Source organism: Acomys minous, assembly GCF_964271855.1.
Source record: "Acomys minous genome assembly, chromosome: 14".
Taxonomy (NCBI): domain Eukaryota; kingdom Metazoa; phylum Chordata; class Mammalia; order Rodentia; family Muridae; genus Acomys; species Acomys minous.
Window position 1 is genome coordinate 5266429 of NC_140496.1, and position 17879 is coordinate 5284307.

The window sequence follows — 17879 nt, forward strand, 5'->3', positions numbered from 1 at the left end:
ATTCTGGTGTGTAGACGTACATACAGGCAGAACACTGTATACGAAATAAATAAAGCTTTCTTTAAAAAAAAAATTGAGCCTATTATGTGTACAGTGTTCTGCCTGCAGGCCAGAAGAGGGCACCAGATCACATTATAGATGGTTGTGAGCCACCATGTGGTTGCTGGGAATTGAACTCAGGTCCTCTGGAAGAGCAGACAGCGCTCTTAACCTCTGAGCCATCTCTCCAGCCCATCTTTTGAAGTTTTTTTTTGTTTTTTTGTTTTTTTTGAGGCAGGTTTCTTTGTGTAGCCCTGGCTGTCCTGGAACTCACTCTGTAGACCAGGCTGGCCTTGAACTCCAATATCCAACTGCCTCTGCCTCCTGAGAGCTGGGATTTAAGGCGTGTGCCACCATTGCCCAGCTATAATTCTTTCTGTCGTTTGTACGTACGTACATATGTACATATCTATGTATGTATATGTATGTTTTTCAACATTTTCTTTGTAGCTCTGGCTGAACTCACTTTGTACATCAGGCTGGCCGCAAATTCAAGAGATCAGAGATTGAACTCAAGAGGCTGCTTCTGCCTCCCAAGTGCTGGGATTAAAGAAGTGCGCCACCACGCCCAGCTTATAACTTTTAAAGGCTTACTTAGTTTTACGTGTATGAGTGTTTTGCCCACGCGTGTATCTGTGTACCACATGTATGCCTGGGTCTGTGGAGGTCAGAAGAAGGCACCAGACCCCCTGGAACTGGAGTTCTGAACTGTCATGAGCCACCACGTGGGTGAGGGAATCCAAACCAGGGTCTTCCTAACACTCCAGCCATCTCCCGCACCCCCTACCATTTACCATTTTAAAAAATTACTCCTTTATTTTAATGTGTATGGATGTATGTCTGTATGCCACTTGCAAGCTGGTGTCCTCACAGATCCCTGGAACTGTTGTTACAGATGCTTGCGAGCCACCATGTGGGTGCTGGTTCGGAACCTGGGTCCTCTGGAGAAGAGCCAGTGCTCTTACCCACTGAGCCATCTCTCCAGCCCCTTCCCCACTTACCCTTTTAAAGACAGCATCTCAAGCAGTGCTTAGAGGCCTCAAACTCTGTATAGCCAAGAATGACCGTGAGTTCCTGATCCTCCTTCCTCTACCGTCCAAGTGCTAAGGTAACGAGTGGCCATGCTCAGCTTCAACTAAACACTGAGACCCATCCTGTGGTCCAAGGTAAGAACCTTGCTAAGTGTCCCATGTAGAGCTCCAAAGATGCACATTCAGCTGCTGCTGGGTGGAACGTTTCAAGCGCATGCTGTGCCAATCTCCTGTGTCCTTAGGTGTCCTTATTGGCTTTATTGATTATTGCATGAAAAACGCTGAGGTCACTAATTCTGAATGTGCACTTAGTTCCTCTTGCAGTCTTATCATTTTTGCTGCTTGTACTTGGAATCTGCCATTATTGTTAATGGTAAAGATGATGATTCTTGGGGCTGGAGAGATGGCTCAGAGGTTAAGAGCCAGAGGTCCTGAGTTCAATTCCCAGCAACTGCATGGTGGCTCATAACCATCTATGATGAGATCTGGTGCCCTCCTCTGGCGTGCAGGCACAAGCTCCCTCATTCGCTTCCCACAGTTGCCTGAAGCCCAGTGTCTTAAAGGCTTTGTTTTATATCCTTTGTTTGATTGTTTGGGGCTATTTCAGCTAGGAAGTAGCTGTTGCCCCATCTTGGCTAAACATGGGTGTCCCTTCACTACTTAAATGTAGCCTAAGCCAGGTGTGGTGGCACACGCCTTCAATCCAAGATCTGTGCGGTCTACCATCCTGTACACAGTTCCAGGCCAGCCAAGGCTACAGAGCGAGATGCTCTCTCAAAACAAAACAAAGATGGGCGCACGCCTATAATCTCAGCACTTGGGAGGCAGAGGCAGGCAGATCTCTGTGAGTTCGAGGCCAGCCTGGTCTATAAAGTAAGTCCAAGATAGCCAAGGCTACACAGAGAAACCCTGTCTTGAAAAAAAAAAATTTAATCTAAACAAGGTATGGTGTCACTAACCTATAGTCCTTGATCCTCAAGAAACTGAGGCAGGCAGATCATGACTTTGAGGCCAGTCTGGGATATATAGTAAGACCCCGTGAAAGAGAGACACAGAGAGAGGAAGAAGAAAATGAACTCCTCCCCTTGTTAGTCTGTCTGCTGACAGAGGCTCACCTCTTGCAGAAGAGACAGGTAGGCGGCCAGGAAAATAGAGGAAACTTGGTTCGGCAGCAGCAGCAAATCTGCAGGGAGAGGCCACGTTAGACATGGCTGTGTGCAGCCACCAGAGTCCAAGCCCAGTCCATACAGGTGCCTGCCTCAGGCCTTCCACCCAACCCCAGAGTCCCACGCGCTGTTGCTCAGAACAGCTCCTCCCCTGCCCCCCAGGGCACCCAAGTCTTACCTTCCCCCTCTTAAGGCTGCTGAAGAGTTCCTTGTCCTGCAGAAACTTCTCCATCTCAGCCTTCACCAGCACTCGGCGCACATCCACCACCTCCTCCACAGTCAGAGCCAGGCTCTCCACAGGGTGGCTGAACTCCTGGGGGGAAGGGGTAGGATCCTGCTTGCTCAACACCCTGGGGATCCCACAGTTACCCGGTCTCAGTCCAAACAACCCAGACAACTTAGTAAAGAGTGGGTACCAGCTCAGTCACTCCTGGGGGCTGCTTCAAGGAGGCCCTGCTGTTCTAGCAAGGTCCCCCAGTCCCATGGCCCCAGGACCCTGCCCTTGTCCGCACTGACTCCTTCTATGCCAGCAAACTCCATCTCCTGCTTGTAAATACATACCATGGCTCCAGCCTTCCTTCTCCCTAGAAGCGTCACCACAGAATCTTCTCGCCCTGCTGTGCCCTGGGGATCCTCTGCCTGCCTGACCCCCAGTGTGTGCTCATCTGGACGCAGCAGGCCATCTGCCCTCACTGGCATTATGATGAGCAGTCCTGGTTTGACCTTACCAGTGTGTGGCATAAAACGCCACACTAGACCTTCTAAGCCTACTTTTTTCTGTAAAATGGCATTGTTTCCGTTCCCTTGAGGCAATATGGCATACAGGTTTTTTGTTTGTTTGTTTGTTTTGTTTTCAAGTTTTGAGTTCAAGGCCAGCCTGATCTACAAAGCGAGTCCAGGACAGACAATGCTACACAGAGAAACCCTGTCTCAAACAAACAAACAAACCCCAAAAAACAAAAAAACCCAACGAAATGAACAAAAAAGAAATGGTGACACTTCATAGTAAGAGTGTATCATTGTTGACAGTCATAAAATATGTGGTACACAGACCTACATTACAGGCTTTCTGCTGCCGTGGCACAAGGACTAAAAATGGCAAGACTTGATAATATTGTAGTTCGTAGTGACCGTGTGTCATTACTGATACTTGGTCACAAAACATGATGTGTCTTTCAGATGCCATGGCATGAGGACTCTGCAGGTCATGTGGCCCCCATGAAGCTTGCAGCCCCTGTTTATTACAGTCTACCTGGAACCTCAGAGAGACAGCAGCCAAGCCCCCTAGTTAAACTGCTTCTCAGGTGGAAGTGGAGCAGAGCAAGTTTGAGGCCAACCTGGGCCACACAATTTACTCCAGGCCAGCCTGGGGTACAACGTGAGACTCTTGTCTCAAAAGTAAAAATAAGGGGCTGGAGAGAGAGCTCAGCAGATAAAAGCAGTGGCTACTCTCTCAGAGGACCCAGGTTTGATTCCCAGGACCCACGCGGTGCCTCAAAACCATCTGTAACATCGATCCCAGAGAATCCAACCCCTCTTCTGGCCTCATAGACACTGCATCCATGTGGTGCACAGACTTACATGCAGACAGAACACCCATAAATAAGACAAGTAAACAAACAAACAAATAATTTTGGGTTGTTTATTTTTTGAGACTGGAGTTCTCTGTGTACCCTTGGCTGTCCTGGGCTTCCTTTGAACTCACAGAGATCCACCTGCCTCTGCCTCCCCAGTGCTGGGATTACAGGTGTGCGCCATTAAACCTGGTTCTGCTTCTGGGTTTGGCTTGGGTTTTTTAAAAGATTTTTTTGTTTTTGAGACAGGGCTTTTCTGTGTAGCCCTGGATATCCTGGAACTCTCTTTGTAGACCAGGCTGGCCTCTTTTTTTAAGATTTATTTACTTATTATTTATACAGTATTCTGCCTGCATCCCAGAAGAGGGCACCAGATCACATTATAGATGGTTGTGAGCCATCATGTGGTTGCTGGGAATTGAACTCAGGACCTTTGGAAGAACAGACAGTGATATTAACCTCTGAGCCATCTCTCCAGCCCATGCTTCTGGACTTTTAAGGCTCAGAAACTGTGAGGTAATGTTTATTATTTTAAGATGAAAAAGTGAGAAGTCACGTTTTTAAAACAGTTTAACATTTATTTATCTTATGTGTATGTGTATTCGTGTATGCCTGTGGAAGCCATTCTCCATTCCACATATGGGCTGGCGCGATGGGTCAACGGTTGACATCACTTCTTGCTCTTAGAGGGACTGGGGTTCAGTTCCCAGCACCCACAGATTGACTCACTAAGATCTACAACCCGAGTTCCGGGAGACCTGATGCCTCTGACCTCAGCAGGCACCAGGCATCCATGTGTAAAACACTCATATACACACATAAATAAATAAACCTGTAAAGTTAATAAGGCTGCCTTAAACTTACATAGAACTTATAATTTCCAAAGCATTTTAACACCCGTCTTAATCTAAGCCTCAGTGAGATGACGGTGTCAAGCATGGTTTTCCTTCCCTCACACACCTGTAGGATGCTTTGTAGCCCACCATCAGCTTTTACCTGTTACCTCATTTGATACATTTGCACAGTGCAATTCATTGCCCAAGTCCAGGCTCCAAAGCAGTAGGGACTCTCAGTTCTTCATACGAACACCACAAAACTCGCAGTACCAACATCTACCAGCAAGTGGCAGCAAAGAACAACAAACACCACAAAACTCGCAGTACCAATTTCTCCCAGCAAGTGGCAGCAAAGAACAACCTCGACAGACAGACACTCGACACGTGCGACACCCCCCACCCCCACCCCACCCCACCCCCGCCCCACGTATGGAGAATGTCTTGTCCTGGGAAAGGATGAAGTTGATGCCAGAGAGGCCATCCAGGCAGCCTGCCCTGTCACTTACCAGCCACAGGTGTCTGGTATCTGGTGCAGAAGCCTCCGTTTTATCCACTGAGCTCAAGCTGCTGGGCAAGGCGGAGCTGGGGTAGGGCTGGGACTGGCCGCTCACAGGACAGGGAACTGGAGGAAGAACACAAGCCCATAAAGACTACCTGGCAGGAGAGCTGTGCCAGGTGGACAGTGGGGACACTGTGTGTGCCAGTGGGCGTGGGCAACAAGCTAAAAGTCAAATGAAGAGCTGCAGGGTTGGCTCAGCAGTCCTTGCAGAGGACTCGGGTTCAATCCCAATTCCCACAGGGTGGATCACAACCATCTGTAACCCCAGTTCCAGGGGACCCAGCACCCTCCTCTGACCTCAGCAGGTACACCACAGACACACACATACATACAAGCACATGCGGCATACATATGTGCAAAACACCCATACACATAAGATAAAAAGTAAATTAAATTGGGCAGTGGTGGTGTAGGTCTTTAATCCCAGCACTCTGGGAGGCAGAGGCAGGCAGATTTCTTGAGTTTGAGGCCAGCCTGATCTACAGAATGAGTTCCTGGGCTAGACAGAGAAACCCTGTCGTTTTTGGGGGGAGGTTGCTTTTCGAGACAGGGTTTCTCTGTGTAGCCTTGACTGTCCTGGACTTGCTTTGTAGACCAGGTTGGCCTTGAATTCACGGAGATCCGCCTGTCTCTGCCTCCCAAATGCTGGAGTTAAAGGTGTGCGCTATCACTGTCCAGCTGAGAAACCCTGTCTTGAAAAACAAAAGCAAAATTAAATTTAAAAATTTAAATAAATGTTAAAAAAATTATAAGGAGCTGGGCATGGTGATGCATGCCTTTAATCCCAACACTGGGGAGTCAGAGGCAGGAGGATCACTGTGAGTTCGAGGCCAGCCTGGTCTACAAAGCAAGTCTAGGACAGCCAAGGCTACACAGAGAGACCCTGTCTCAAAAAAAATTTTTTTAAAGAAAAGCTGCATGAGAGAAACTCACATTCCTCCACAGTTTTTACTTCCTGATATCAAAGTATCTGCTCAAGGTTTTGCTCCGTGTGGAAGTTGTGTTCTGCCGATCAACTGTGGCTTTAGCCAGTCACGTAAGAACATGAGGCTGAGCTCTGACCACTCAGAGACACCGCCTTCCTTTGGAAATGGAAACCCATTGGGGGTCACCATGTGGGTTGTGGGAACCGAACCCCCTTTCTCTGCAAGAGCAGCAAGTGCTCTTAACCACAAAGCCATCTCTCTAGCCCCCAGGATTCAGGCTCTTTAGAAAATGTTTTGCAATGAACACAGGCTGGGTAGTTGAAAAATTCTCAAATGGAACACAGGATGCCTGCTTTTGGTGGTGACAGACTTGGCACTGTCCTTGCAGGGCGCAAGCTCCACAACCCTGGGTACTTGCCTGCTCAGGGAACACGTGAGACTAGGGTTGCTGCACAAAGGCCATAGGATGGATGTGGGCAGAGCAGATGCTGGTAAAGGCAGTACGTACCCTGCTCTCGGGGGCTGGGCCTCCAGGAGTGCATGCTGCCTGCTCTGGCCCGAGGTGGCTCCGAGCCTCCTGGGGGCTGAGAGACTGACTGCAGGCCAGAGACCATCTCACTCCGAAGCTGAGCCAGGTCATGTTCCGAAAAAGAGCGATCCCGCTTCAGTGTCACCTCTCCACATGGGGACTCTTCTTCCTGAATGAATATCAGACACAGCCCCTTCCTGACCACGCCCCCTGCTGACCACTGCTCCACCTTGACTATGTCCACTCCTGACGACCACGCCCCCCCTGACCACCACCCCTTCATGACCACGCCCCTCCTGACCACCGCCTCCAATTCTGACCACTTTCTCTGGATCTTCTTGTTCATCCTCAGACCAAGGCAGTGAATCCACTTGCTGACTGAGCCCACCGAGGTCCTGGACTGTCCTCTATGTATCACTAGCCCTCCTGTCTTTTGGACAGTTCATGGCAAGCGTCTCAATAATCAAACCATTCCCTGAGGCCTTCCAGAAAATCTTGGAGATAGCTCTGCAGAAGGCTGAGCCCTGGGACAGCTGGCACTGAGGTCCTCTGCCATCCTAGTGGGCTAGGGATCCTCACTGGGACCACCTTTTCACATCTTCTACGGGCTACTCAGGCTACTTGTCTGCCCAGGAGAAGAAAACTACTTCCCCTTTCAGCTTTTGCTGTTGCTGCTGTGTTCAGAAGTCACTGTCCCACTGCTCCAAGGCTACCTCTGAGCTGAAAAGATGGAAGGGGCCACATGCCCCCAGTGGCTGGCTGCAGAGGACACCTACTCCGCTAACTGGCAAACCCCTGTCCTATTGAGCCTTTTCCAGCCTGTCAGCATGACCTTTTGATGAATCCCTATTCTCTGACCTCAGATGTGTTCATTTCTTCCATCTCTGCTAACGTGGGGGCTTTAAGCAGGACGCGGGGCCGAGGACGCTGGCTTCCACTCCCAGCGTCCGTGACAGACAAGTTGATGCAGGAAGTGGATTTGACGTCCCCAGAGCAGGCGTTGAGGATGCAGGGCAGAGAACCAAACCCTGAAGGCAGGAAAAAACAAGACATGGTGGAAGGTGAGCGGAGGGGAGAGGGAGTCAGCATGGGGTAAACACTGAGCAGTGAAGGCAAAGAGACCAGGGCAGGGGTGGGTGTGGTCAGGGAGGCAGGAGCACATAGGCAGAGTGGATGGTCCCCAAGAGAAGCAAGGAGTCACAGCAGGAATGGACAACACACAGGCATGAGGAGCTCAGGAAGAAGTGGACAGTGATCAGAGAGGACAAGAAAGCTAGGGCAGGAATGGACAATGAACAAGGAAGATGCGGAGGTCAGTGAAGGAGAGGTCAGTGAGCAGGAAAGAGAAGCAGGCCAGTGCAGACGCGCACAGTGGCCAGGGAAGATGAGGAGGCCAGTGTGAGAACTGCGGTGAACAGGACGGACAAGGAGGCCAGTGTAGGGGTGGACAGCAAACAGGGAAGATGAGGAGGCCAGTATAGGAGTGGACAGCAAGTGGGGAGGACAAGGAGGCCAGGGCAGGGAGAGATGCTGAACTGGGAGTCACAGGGCACATGCCTTTAATCCCAGACGGCTCTGTGAGTTTAAGGCCAGCCTGGTGTATATAGCACTCCAGGCCAGGGCTACGCAGTGAGACCCTCTCTCAAGACAGAAAAGAAAAAGAGAATAGATGCTGACTAGGCAGGGCAGGAGTGGTGAAGAGGCCAGCGCAGGGGTGGACACTGAGCGGGAGGAGAAGAAGCCAACACGGGTGAAGCGCTTCATGAACACCGCTTGGTTTAAATCTCCACTGAGAAGGGAAACGGAAGGCTAGTCAGCCAGTTAACAGTGAGTAACTGTAGGCTAAAGAGGACCGCCTGGCTTCCCAAAGGCCCAGCAGAAGCAGGCTTGAAGGTCACCATCCTTGCTTTGCAAGGACGACCAGGCCTCAAATATGTGAATACAAGCCTGGCTTCCAATCACTTAGAAACTTACTTTTATCTCTTTCTCCTCTCAAATATTGAAATTTGTCATCTGTTATAACAACACATAAAGGCAAAACCAGATCAAAGTCTAGAGTTCAAGATTACTTCACCTTTACAGACCTCTGGTTAGGACTTCACAAGGCCACTATAACTCCCCTAAGTTTAAAATCAATTAAATTAAATTAAGATGTCCCAGGTCCCTGGAGGATCACTGTGAGTTTAAGGCCAGCCTGGTCTCCAAAGTGAGTCCAGGACAGCCAAGGCTACACAGAGAAACCCTGTCTCATACAACAACAGCAGCAACAAAAGGTGTCCCAGGTCCTTTGCCCAGACAGGAGCTCTTAGGACTAATAATAGTCCCGCGCTTTGATCTGTAGCCCAGCTGGATCTACTGGGGGTGTCTCCTGTCCCATCATGCACCCTTGCTCACCGCGGGCCCCCAGGTGCTGGGCCCCCACTGGACGAAGCCGCCGCTCCTGCTTGATTTCCTCCAGGATCTTCTCGTGCAGTGTTCTTTGCTTCTGTGGTACAGGGCGAAGCCGCCTCTCCGAGACCTGCCGCCGACAGGACACGCTAAGCAGGAAGGGGAGGCGGGTGGTGACAGGGGCCCACGCTGGGGAAACACTGCCGTAGTCCAGGAGACCACGCTAGGGAAACGCTGCCGTAGTCCAGGAGACGCAGCACTCAGAGCTCACTCTCGGCAACCCCAAGGAAGCACTACCTAAGGAGGCTTTGGGCACCGTGGGTGTGAGGTGTAAATGGTCAAAAGTTCTCTCCAAGAGGCAGAAGACAGAGACTTACAAGCTCCACCCTAGGGATCGAACCCAGCCTTCCAGCCTACAGGCAAAAGAGCCTCTGTGGGGCTGGAGAGATGGCTCAGAGGTTCAGAGCACTGACTGTTCTTCCAGAGGTCCTGAGTTCAATTCCCAGCAACCACATGGTGGCTCACAACCACCTATAATGAGATCTGGTGCCCTCTTCTGGTGTGCAGGCACACATGTAGGCAGAATACTTATATATATATATTTAAGCCCTCAATGGCCTCTCAGAAGACACCTCCTGGGTTGGTCCTAGGATTGCAGCAGGCCCTGGAATATCCAGAGGAGGAGGTATAGAGCTGGTACCTGCTTCAGGGGAGGCCGAGAGCGGATGAAGTCCAGGATAAGTTCATGTGCATCTTTCTTCACTCTGGGAGGGATGTCCCCATCAACCTGCCAGGAGGAGTAGAGATACCTGAGCTCCCAGGAGCCACCGCTGGCATTACGGTGACTAGGAGAGGCTCACACAGCCGACTGCCGCCTAGTCCTCACAGCCGACTTTCATCCTATGGCTTCTGTTCCCTGGGACCCAGCTGCTTCTCTAAAAGGTACACAGCAAATCCATGGGCCACACTCAGCAGCGACTACACCATTCAAGGCCTCCTAATGAGGCCCAGAGTCAGGTACCAGAACTACCAGAGCTAAAGATTATTCAGGAAATGGGGCTGTAGAACCCAGAGAATGAAGTGAGCTTCTCTGTATAAAATTTGAAGAGCAATACCAGTGCGGATGAGGCTGTGCAAATGTGTTCCCTGGAGAAGTGTGGACAGATCTTCGGGCCCCTCCTGATCTCGAGAGCCCCTCCTTGCCCTAATCATACTGCGCCCCAATACAATACTGTGGAGACCAGCCACATCTGCGTTAGTCACATCTGCGGGCGAGCATCAAGCTGACCAAGCACCAGGACCAGGGCAGGGGCTGCCGGCAGGGAGCAGAGGGCGGGGCAGCAGGAACCTGCAGGAGGCGGCAGGGAGAGGCCGCTGCCCAGGGCTCACCATGACCTTGCGCAGCTTATAGTTCCTGGCACGGATGTCCTGCATCAGCATCTCGAAGGGGGTGAGCTGGAACTCGGTGGGCAGCGGGTTGAACTCCTGCTCCTGTACCTTCTTCAGCTTCACCCCGTGACGGAGCTCCCGCATGAGCTGTACCCACAGCCGGGCCTGACCCGGCAAACAGACGGCATCAGCTCCAGCACGCGCGGCCCTCCCAGCACAAACCCGGCAGGGTGGAGGGACCCGCGTCTTACCCAGTCCGTGTGTCCCAGGTGGTCAAGCTCGGCCAGTGGCTTCTCTACCCGCGGCTCATCCTCTCCCAGCTTCTGCAGCATCTGGGGCCATATGTCCAGTTAGCACGTGAGTGGCCGGAGAGTGGACACAGCAGGACAAATCCCACCCGGCAGGAGGCACTTCGCTACCAGTTATCTGCCACCCAGGCATCTGATCCACGCTCTGGGACTCAGAAAGAGCTGGGGAAGCTATACCACGGCTTTGGGTGACACAGGGCACTTTTCATCTCTCCAGCCGCTTCTCTTAAGCAGGCCTGGTGAGAGCCCGGCGTCCACTCCCGTCTGACCCACAAAGAGGCACTTGATGCAGACAAGGAAGCACTCCTTGCCGCCCTCCAGACCTCGGTTCACCCAGCACCTCAGGACACCCTAGCCAAGCTGGGAGCCCACTGTCCTCTTGGTGTGTTCGAGGCTGCTTCCTTATACATGGCCGGCACCCGAGGTCACCAAGGACCAGGCTCTCAGAAGTTCTGTATGCTCCCTCAGCTGCTGTTCTGAGGCTCGAGTCCAGCACAGTGCTGCAAGTGTTAGTCTTCAGATGGTGGTGGAATCGATGGTAGGTACGTGACAGGGTGAGCTACCAGCAGGTCCTAGGAGGTAGCCCCAGATATAAAGTACCTCATCATGGTGAGGGCCAGGAAAGACGCCAGGGACTGAGAATTTGGGGTGAAATGGTGGCTCACTGCCATGTGGTCCTGGACCTGGGTGGCAGCCTGGCTCTCTCACAACTCCTCAGTATAGAGAAGCATCTGCCCTTCAGCGGCCCCCACCCAGAGAGAACAGAACCAGTTATTTACACTTGCTTTCCCTCCGAGCTACTTGCCAAACTGCTTTGAGCCACACCATTGTGTAGGACTCCTGGGGCAAAGGCATAGAGGCTAGCTCCCCTGTCCTACATAGCTACGCCTTAGCCTGAGCACATGCTTCTGTCCAAAATGGCAGCCTAGGCCAGGTGCACCTGTCCAGGACCCTGTATCTCCATCACCCACTCCCTGAGTGTCTCTGGGGTCAGTGGGATGCAGGAGAGAGGTGTGTGCTCCTGCTAAGGCAATAGCTCCTTCGTCTGGGTAAGGAACTGATTTGAGCAAGAGAAGAGACCATGTTCAAAGAAGGCCAGAAGAGTGTCTCTAAGATGCCAGGGAGGAGCCGAAAGGGAAGGTGGGAGATGGCGCGCTGAACACTGGGAGTAAGGGGAGAGCCTCCCAGCGTCGGTGTGTGGTAGTTACAAGTGAGGACCAGTGGGCTCAAGGTGGGTGCCAGGATCCATTACTCCAACATCCCTGAAAGCCCAAGCACGGGCCGGGATGCTATGGCCCTTCTAGGCCACAGGAAAAGAGATACAGCGCAGAAAAGGGCAGGGTGGAGTCACAGGCAGCACCAACAAATGCAAAAACAGCTTCTGCTACCTGTGCAGGATTGAATGACCTCTGCCGAGTATCCCCTCCATCATCAGTGAAATGCTGATGGGGGCCCTGGACAGCCTACTTCACAGGAAAAGGAAAATGGTCCTCTTAAGGCTGTCGCAACTTCTCCAAGGAAGAATGGATACAGTAAAAAGATGTCAAGCCCTAACTCTGGTCAGGAAAAGTCAGGACAGCATAAAGGGTATCCAGCCCAGGCGCGGGCCGTATCCTGGGCAGGCCCCGGCACTAGGATGAGGGACCCTAACTCTCAGAGGTGGCACCTGGTCACTGGTTAGATGGAGGACCACCAAAGAATGAGGCAGGGCTTTGGCAAGCACAGTACATGCACTGAAGGGGGTCCCTCGCCTACTTGCCCCCAAATCTCCAAGCGCACGGGCTGTCTACGTGGGTCTGCAAGGGAAAATGCGGCTGTCTTTAGCATCACATTTTCTGAAGGAATTGGGGCTTAGCAAGGCCCGAGGTAAGCCAAGCGCGCTGCTAAACGGAGGTGAAAGAGGGTAATGGCTAATTTAGAGGCAACAGGAGATGATACAGCAGAAACAGGCTGGGAGCCACTCACTGATCCCCTTCTCTGAAAACCCGTGAAAAGAAGGCATGAAGTTAAAAATGTATGGGAGATTCACGAGAGAGCTCAGCACGGGGGAGTTATGTGTATTCTAGGAAGGTACAGTCAGGCACAAAGGAGTTTTTGCTTGTTTGTTTGCTTTTTGTTGTTGTTGTTTTGCTTTTTGAGACAGGGTTTTTCTGTGTAGCCTTGGCTATCCTTGGATTCACTTTGTAGACCAGGCTGGCCTGGAACTAACAGAGATCCGCCTGCCTCTGCCTCCCAAACGCCTGTTCCACTACTACCCGGTGCGCCAAGGATCTTTTTTTTTTTTAAAGATTTATTTATTTGTTTATTTATTTATTATGTATTCAGTGCACATTAGGTCACATTATTGATGGCTGTGAACCATCATGTGGTTGCTGGGAACTGAACGCAGAACCTCTGGAAGAACAGACAGTGCTCTTACGCGCCAAGGATCTTAACCCCGACCAAGGACAGGCGCCATCTCCTCCCTACCCCCATCCCCACCGATTTGTACTCCCACCTCCCATCCATCTCCCTCCCTGCACCCGGCACCACCCATTTGCAGTGCGTGCTCACCTCTTTGGCCTCCCTCACCCGGGCCAGGAAAGCACGAAGCTCCAGCGTCTCCACAAAGAGAGCCCGGCACACCGCCTGGTAGTGGGCCTGCGCGCCATGGGGATCGGTGAGGCGGGAAGCGCACAGCCTCATAGCCTGGGCAAAGGTGCGCACGGCTCGGGGGCCGCCCTCCGCCTCTTCCTCCTCTTCCGGACCCCCGTAGCCCTCATCCGCTGCCCCGCAGCTGCTGTCCTCGCAGTCGCTGTTGGCCATGAGGTCGATGAGCCTCTCCAGCTGCGGGCTGAGCTCTCGCTCTTCACTCTCATCTAATCCCCAGTCCAGAGCGCGGTAGATGGCGAAGCCCAGGGACTGCACCATCTAGGGGACAGGAGTCACATGGTCACCAGAGGTGGCATTCTGTGCCACAAGGGCACTGGGGCCCACAAGCAGCAGCAGCCACCACCACCACAAGAGAATCAGAGATGCCATTCAGAATGGCAGACAGGTGGAAGAGAAGATCTCAGATCTCAGCACGGCTTATAACAGTGCTATGATATAGAAATGCAGCCGGGGCCGGGTACGGTGGCGCACGCCTTTAATCCCAGCACTCAGGAGGCAGAGGCAGGCGGATTGCTGTGAGTTCGAGGCCAGGCTGGTCTACAAAGCAAGTCTGGGACAGCCAAGGCTACACAGAACACCTCTCTGTCGGAGGGAAGTCATCATGGAACAAACAAAACGTGGACCACGGTTAAAAAGATGCTCTCCCAAACAGCACTGCCATTGTAGAAAACAGGAAAGTTCTTACCAATGTGCATCAAACACATGACTCAGCACCTCCCCTCCCAGGTATTTAACCCAGAGGAATGGAAAGGTACAGCACACAAGATCTGCTCATACACTACCTGTGTGTCCTTCATAGAAAGGTGCTACGTGCCCATTGTGGGGCCCTATAGAGCAGCAAACAGAAGCACAGAAAAGCACACGGATCAGATGGAAAGCCTTGACACGGCGTGCTCCAAGCAGGCTGAGCCCATCCACAGCAATAGAAACATTAGCAGCTCCCTAAGCTAGGGCCCAGTGGGCATGGCAAGGCTCACCATGTTTTTATGCGAAAGGAAAGCACTTGGCCTGGCTATGGAGCTGACTACACAGCATATATGCCCAAAAATACCATTAGGAAAGAGAAATTCTAGCTAAGCATTAACCTCTCATGTACCATAACAGTATGGCTTAAATCCCAGGAGAAATGCCAGCTAATTTTTGTTGTTGTTGTTGTTGTTTTGTTTCTGGAGACAGGATTTCTCTCTGTAGCCTTGGCCAAGGCTGGCCTCGAAAATCCACCTGCCTCTGCCTCCCGAGTGCTATAGGATTAAAGGCTTGCGCCACCACACCAGGCAGGCCAGTGAGGGCTGCTGCAGTCACTTAACCACTGTGGTTTCGGGGGGCTGGGGGGGTTTGTTTTATTCTGCAATGCTGGCTATCAACCCCAGCCCTTCACATGTGATATGAGAGGAGTCCACCACCATCTCATGCCCCAGCCCTAGAGTTTAATTCTTACCTGGCCTCCAAAGACCCATGTGTTAAAGCTTTAGTCCCCAGCTTGCTTCCAATGGGAATTGGTGGAATTTTTAAGAGCAGTTAGACCTTGCCTCAAAGAGAAGAATACTATATACTTGCTTATATTTTTATTATTTGTTTATTTTGTTTTTTGATACAGAGTCTTTCCACCTAGCTCTGGCTGGTGGAACTCACTATACAGACCAAGTTTGCCTGGAACTCACAGATCTGCTTGCCTCTGTGTGGCACCATGCCTGACTAAATTTATTTATTTATTAGTTTAGGTATGAGTGCTCTGCCCAAATGTATGTATACGTATGCACCATGTATGTCCCTAGTGCCCTCTGAAGCAAAGAGGGAGTTACAGACAGCTGTGAGCTGTCCTGTGTGCAGCAGGAATTGAACCCAGGTCCTGTGAGAGCACAAGTGCTCTGAAGCACTAAGACAACTCTCCAGCACCACTTGTTATTTATTCCTTTTTTTTTTTAATCAATTAATTTCCTTTGTTTAATATGTACTGGCTGTTGCTTTGCCTTCATGTACCTCTGTGCACCACAAGCATGCAGGAGCCCCAGAGTCCAGAAGAGGGCGTGAGATTCCTTAGAATGGGGTTACAGACAGTTTGTGGGTGGCCACACAGGCGATCTGGAAGAACGAGGATGCTCCTAGCTCAGAAGCCCTCTCTCCAGGACACTGTCTGTCCGTTTGTATTAGAGGCAGTTAGCTCAGGACAGGCTATCTACGCAGCACAGCTCTAGCTGACCCCAAACTCACTGTCCCCTGCTTCTGCCTCCTGAGTGCTGGGGTTGCCGGCACGCTCTGCACCATACCTGGCCTCACGTCTTTTTAAGGGAATGTAAGTTCTCTATGTATATACGTGTAACTGACGGAAGCGGGGAGAAAGCACGATAAGCAGCAACCACACCTGAGGGCATGTGATGGAGCAAGAAGGCACGGAGGGCACAGGGTCAGAACCCGGGGACCGTGCAGCTCATTGCTCTTGGTGCTTCAGGTGACTGCGCTCCCTGAAATTCTCCGTAATACTTTCTCTGAGACAAGGTCTTGCTATGTAGCCCCCTGGCTAGCCTCAAGATTTTAAGCATGTGCCACCATGCCTGACAATATCTCTTTTCAAATGCTTTCTCTTTATTCTTATTTTATGTTGTATGGGTGCTTTGCCTGCATGTGTCTGTGCAGTGCACCACAGGCACATGGTGCCTGGTCCCTTGGGACTGGAGTTCCAGACACTGTGAGCTGCCACACGGCTGCTGGGAATCGAACCCAGATCCCTGGAAGAGCAGCTAGTACTCTTAACTGATGAGCCATCTCTCCAGCCTCAGTAATTCTTTTTCTCAAAAGCACAGTAAGCATCTTTGAGGTCTTTCTGCTGACTCCTCTTGCCTCAGCATTTCTCCCTTGCACTTGGCAAGGAAACCACCTTCCCAGCTGCCATCAGTGACCTGGGGCTCTGTGGAGAACGCTGGAGGATGCTGTTTCCTGTTCGCCCTCCAGATGCTGCCTGCACCTTGATTCTCTGTGCCCATGGGACTGCCCCTCTTCCATCAGTTAGGTTTAATCAGACAGGGGAACACTGCAATGGGCTGCCAGCACAGCTGAATTCACAGGGGGAACTAACAGCATCCCTAATTTGCATAGCACTTGCTTTTATGTTTCAAAAGGATTTCATAAATTTGGGTTAGGTGGCAAAGACTTGTGATCCCAGCATTTGGGAGACTGAGGCAAGAAAATCCTGGCCTTGAGGCCAGCCTGGGCTCTATAATGAAAACATGTCTCAAAACAAATAAATACTATATTTAGGCTTACAGGCTGGCCTTGGTGACACAGCTTGTTAATCCCGGCTGCTCAGGTGGCAGAGGCAGGAAGATTACAAGTTCAGGACCTGTCTGGACTACAGAGCAGGTCTGAGGCCAGCCAGTCTGGGCAATGGAATGAAATCCCATCTCTTAACAAAAAGATAAACTGAGGCTGGATATATTGCCTAGTACATGTGAGCGAGACCTGAGGATCAATTTCTAGTACTACTGAGTAAATGGCTTTCATATTTTCCTTCTTTAATCGGACTGTCTGGGTCTGGAGAGATGGATTGGTGGTTAAGAGCACTGGATGCTCTTCCAGAGAACCCGGGTTCAATTTCCAGCACCTGCTCACAACCATCTGTAACCTCAGTTCCAGAGGATCCAGCACCCTCTATCCTGACCTCCTCAGACACCAGGCACATAGTACACAGACATAGATGCAAGCTAAATAAATAAATAAAGATAGATAAATAAGCTATCTGGGTCCTATAGGGACATCTCGGAACACACTGGAGCCTAAGGGGCCTGGGGAAGGTAATCTGAGACTCAAGAGGGTTGGTGGCAAGGGTTGAGCCACAGTGGAGCAAAGCCCTGGCCTGCCCTTGGGGCTGCGCTCACTCTAGTTTTTGTTTTTGTTGCTTGTTATTGTTTTTCGAGACAGGGTTTCTCTGTGTAGCCCTGGCTGTCCTGGACTCACTTTGTAGAGCAGTCTAGTCTTGAACTCAGAGACCCACCTGACTCTGCCTCCTCTACACATGTGTGCTACCTCGCTTGGCTTCTTAGTCTCAGTCTAGTTTTTCTTTTCTTTTTTTCTTCATCTTTTTTTTTTCCTTCTGTGTATCCCTGGCTGTCCTGGACTTGCTTTGTAGACCAGGCTGGCCTCGAACTCACTGAGATCCACCTGCCTCTGCCTCCCAAGTGTTGAGATTAAAGGCGTGCACCACCACCACCGCCCTCGCCCCCACCACCACCACCCGGCTGTCTCACTCTAGTTTTATCTCTACCTTAAGCAGGTTAGAGTCACAGACTGGTTCCAAGGCACACCCTTGAATGCAGACTAAGAGGGCATGGCACTAACATTTAGTGGCAGGTCACACCTGACAGGTGGCAGACAGCAGGGCGTTAGCCAGCGGCCAGGGTAGGGTGCCCTGGGGACTCCAGAGACTATTTTAGGACAATGGAAAGGAAAGGCTAGCAAGGACAGAAAGATGGAGAGGTCACATCGTAA

The 17879-nt window shown here is 51.3% G+C and overlaps 1 protein-coding gene across 1 annotated transcript in view; it reads right to left on the minus strand.

Annotated features, from left to right (window-relative positions):
* The window catches only part of SPIRE2 (spire type actin nucleation factor 2), a 39599-nt gene that overhangs the window by 3802 nt on the left and 17918 nt on the right, over positions 1-17879 (minus strand). The window contains exons 3-12 of the mRNA XM_084757847.1: positions 13299-13655; positions 10689-10769; positions 10438-10602; positions 9749-9835; positions 9055-9178; positions 7519-7688; positions 6640-6829; positions 5153-5268; positions 2415-2549; positions 2186-2253 (exon numbers count right to left, since the gene is read on the minus strand). Of these exons, the coding sequence (XP_084613973.1) occupies positions 2186-2253; positions 2415-2549; positions 5153-5268; positions 6640-6829; positions 7519-7688; positions 9055-9178; positions 9749-9835; positions 10438-10602; positions 10689-10769; positions 13299-13655 (1493 nt within the window). The remainder of the gene's footprint in view (positions 1-2185; positions 2254-2414; positions 2550-5152; positions 5269-6639; positions 6830-7518; positions 7689-9054; positions 9179-9748; positions 9836-10437; positions 10603-10688; positions 10770-13298; positions 13656-17879) is intronic.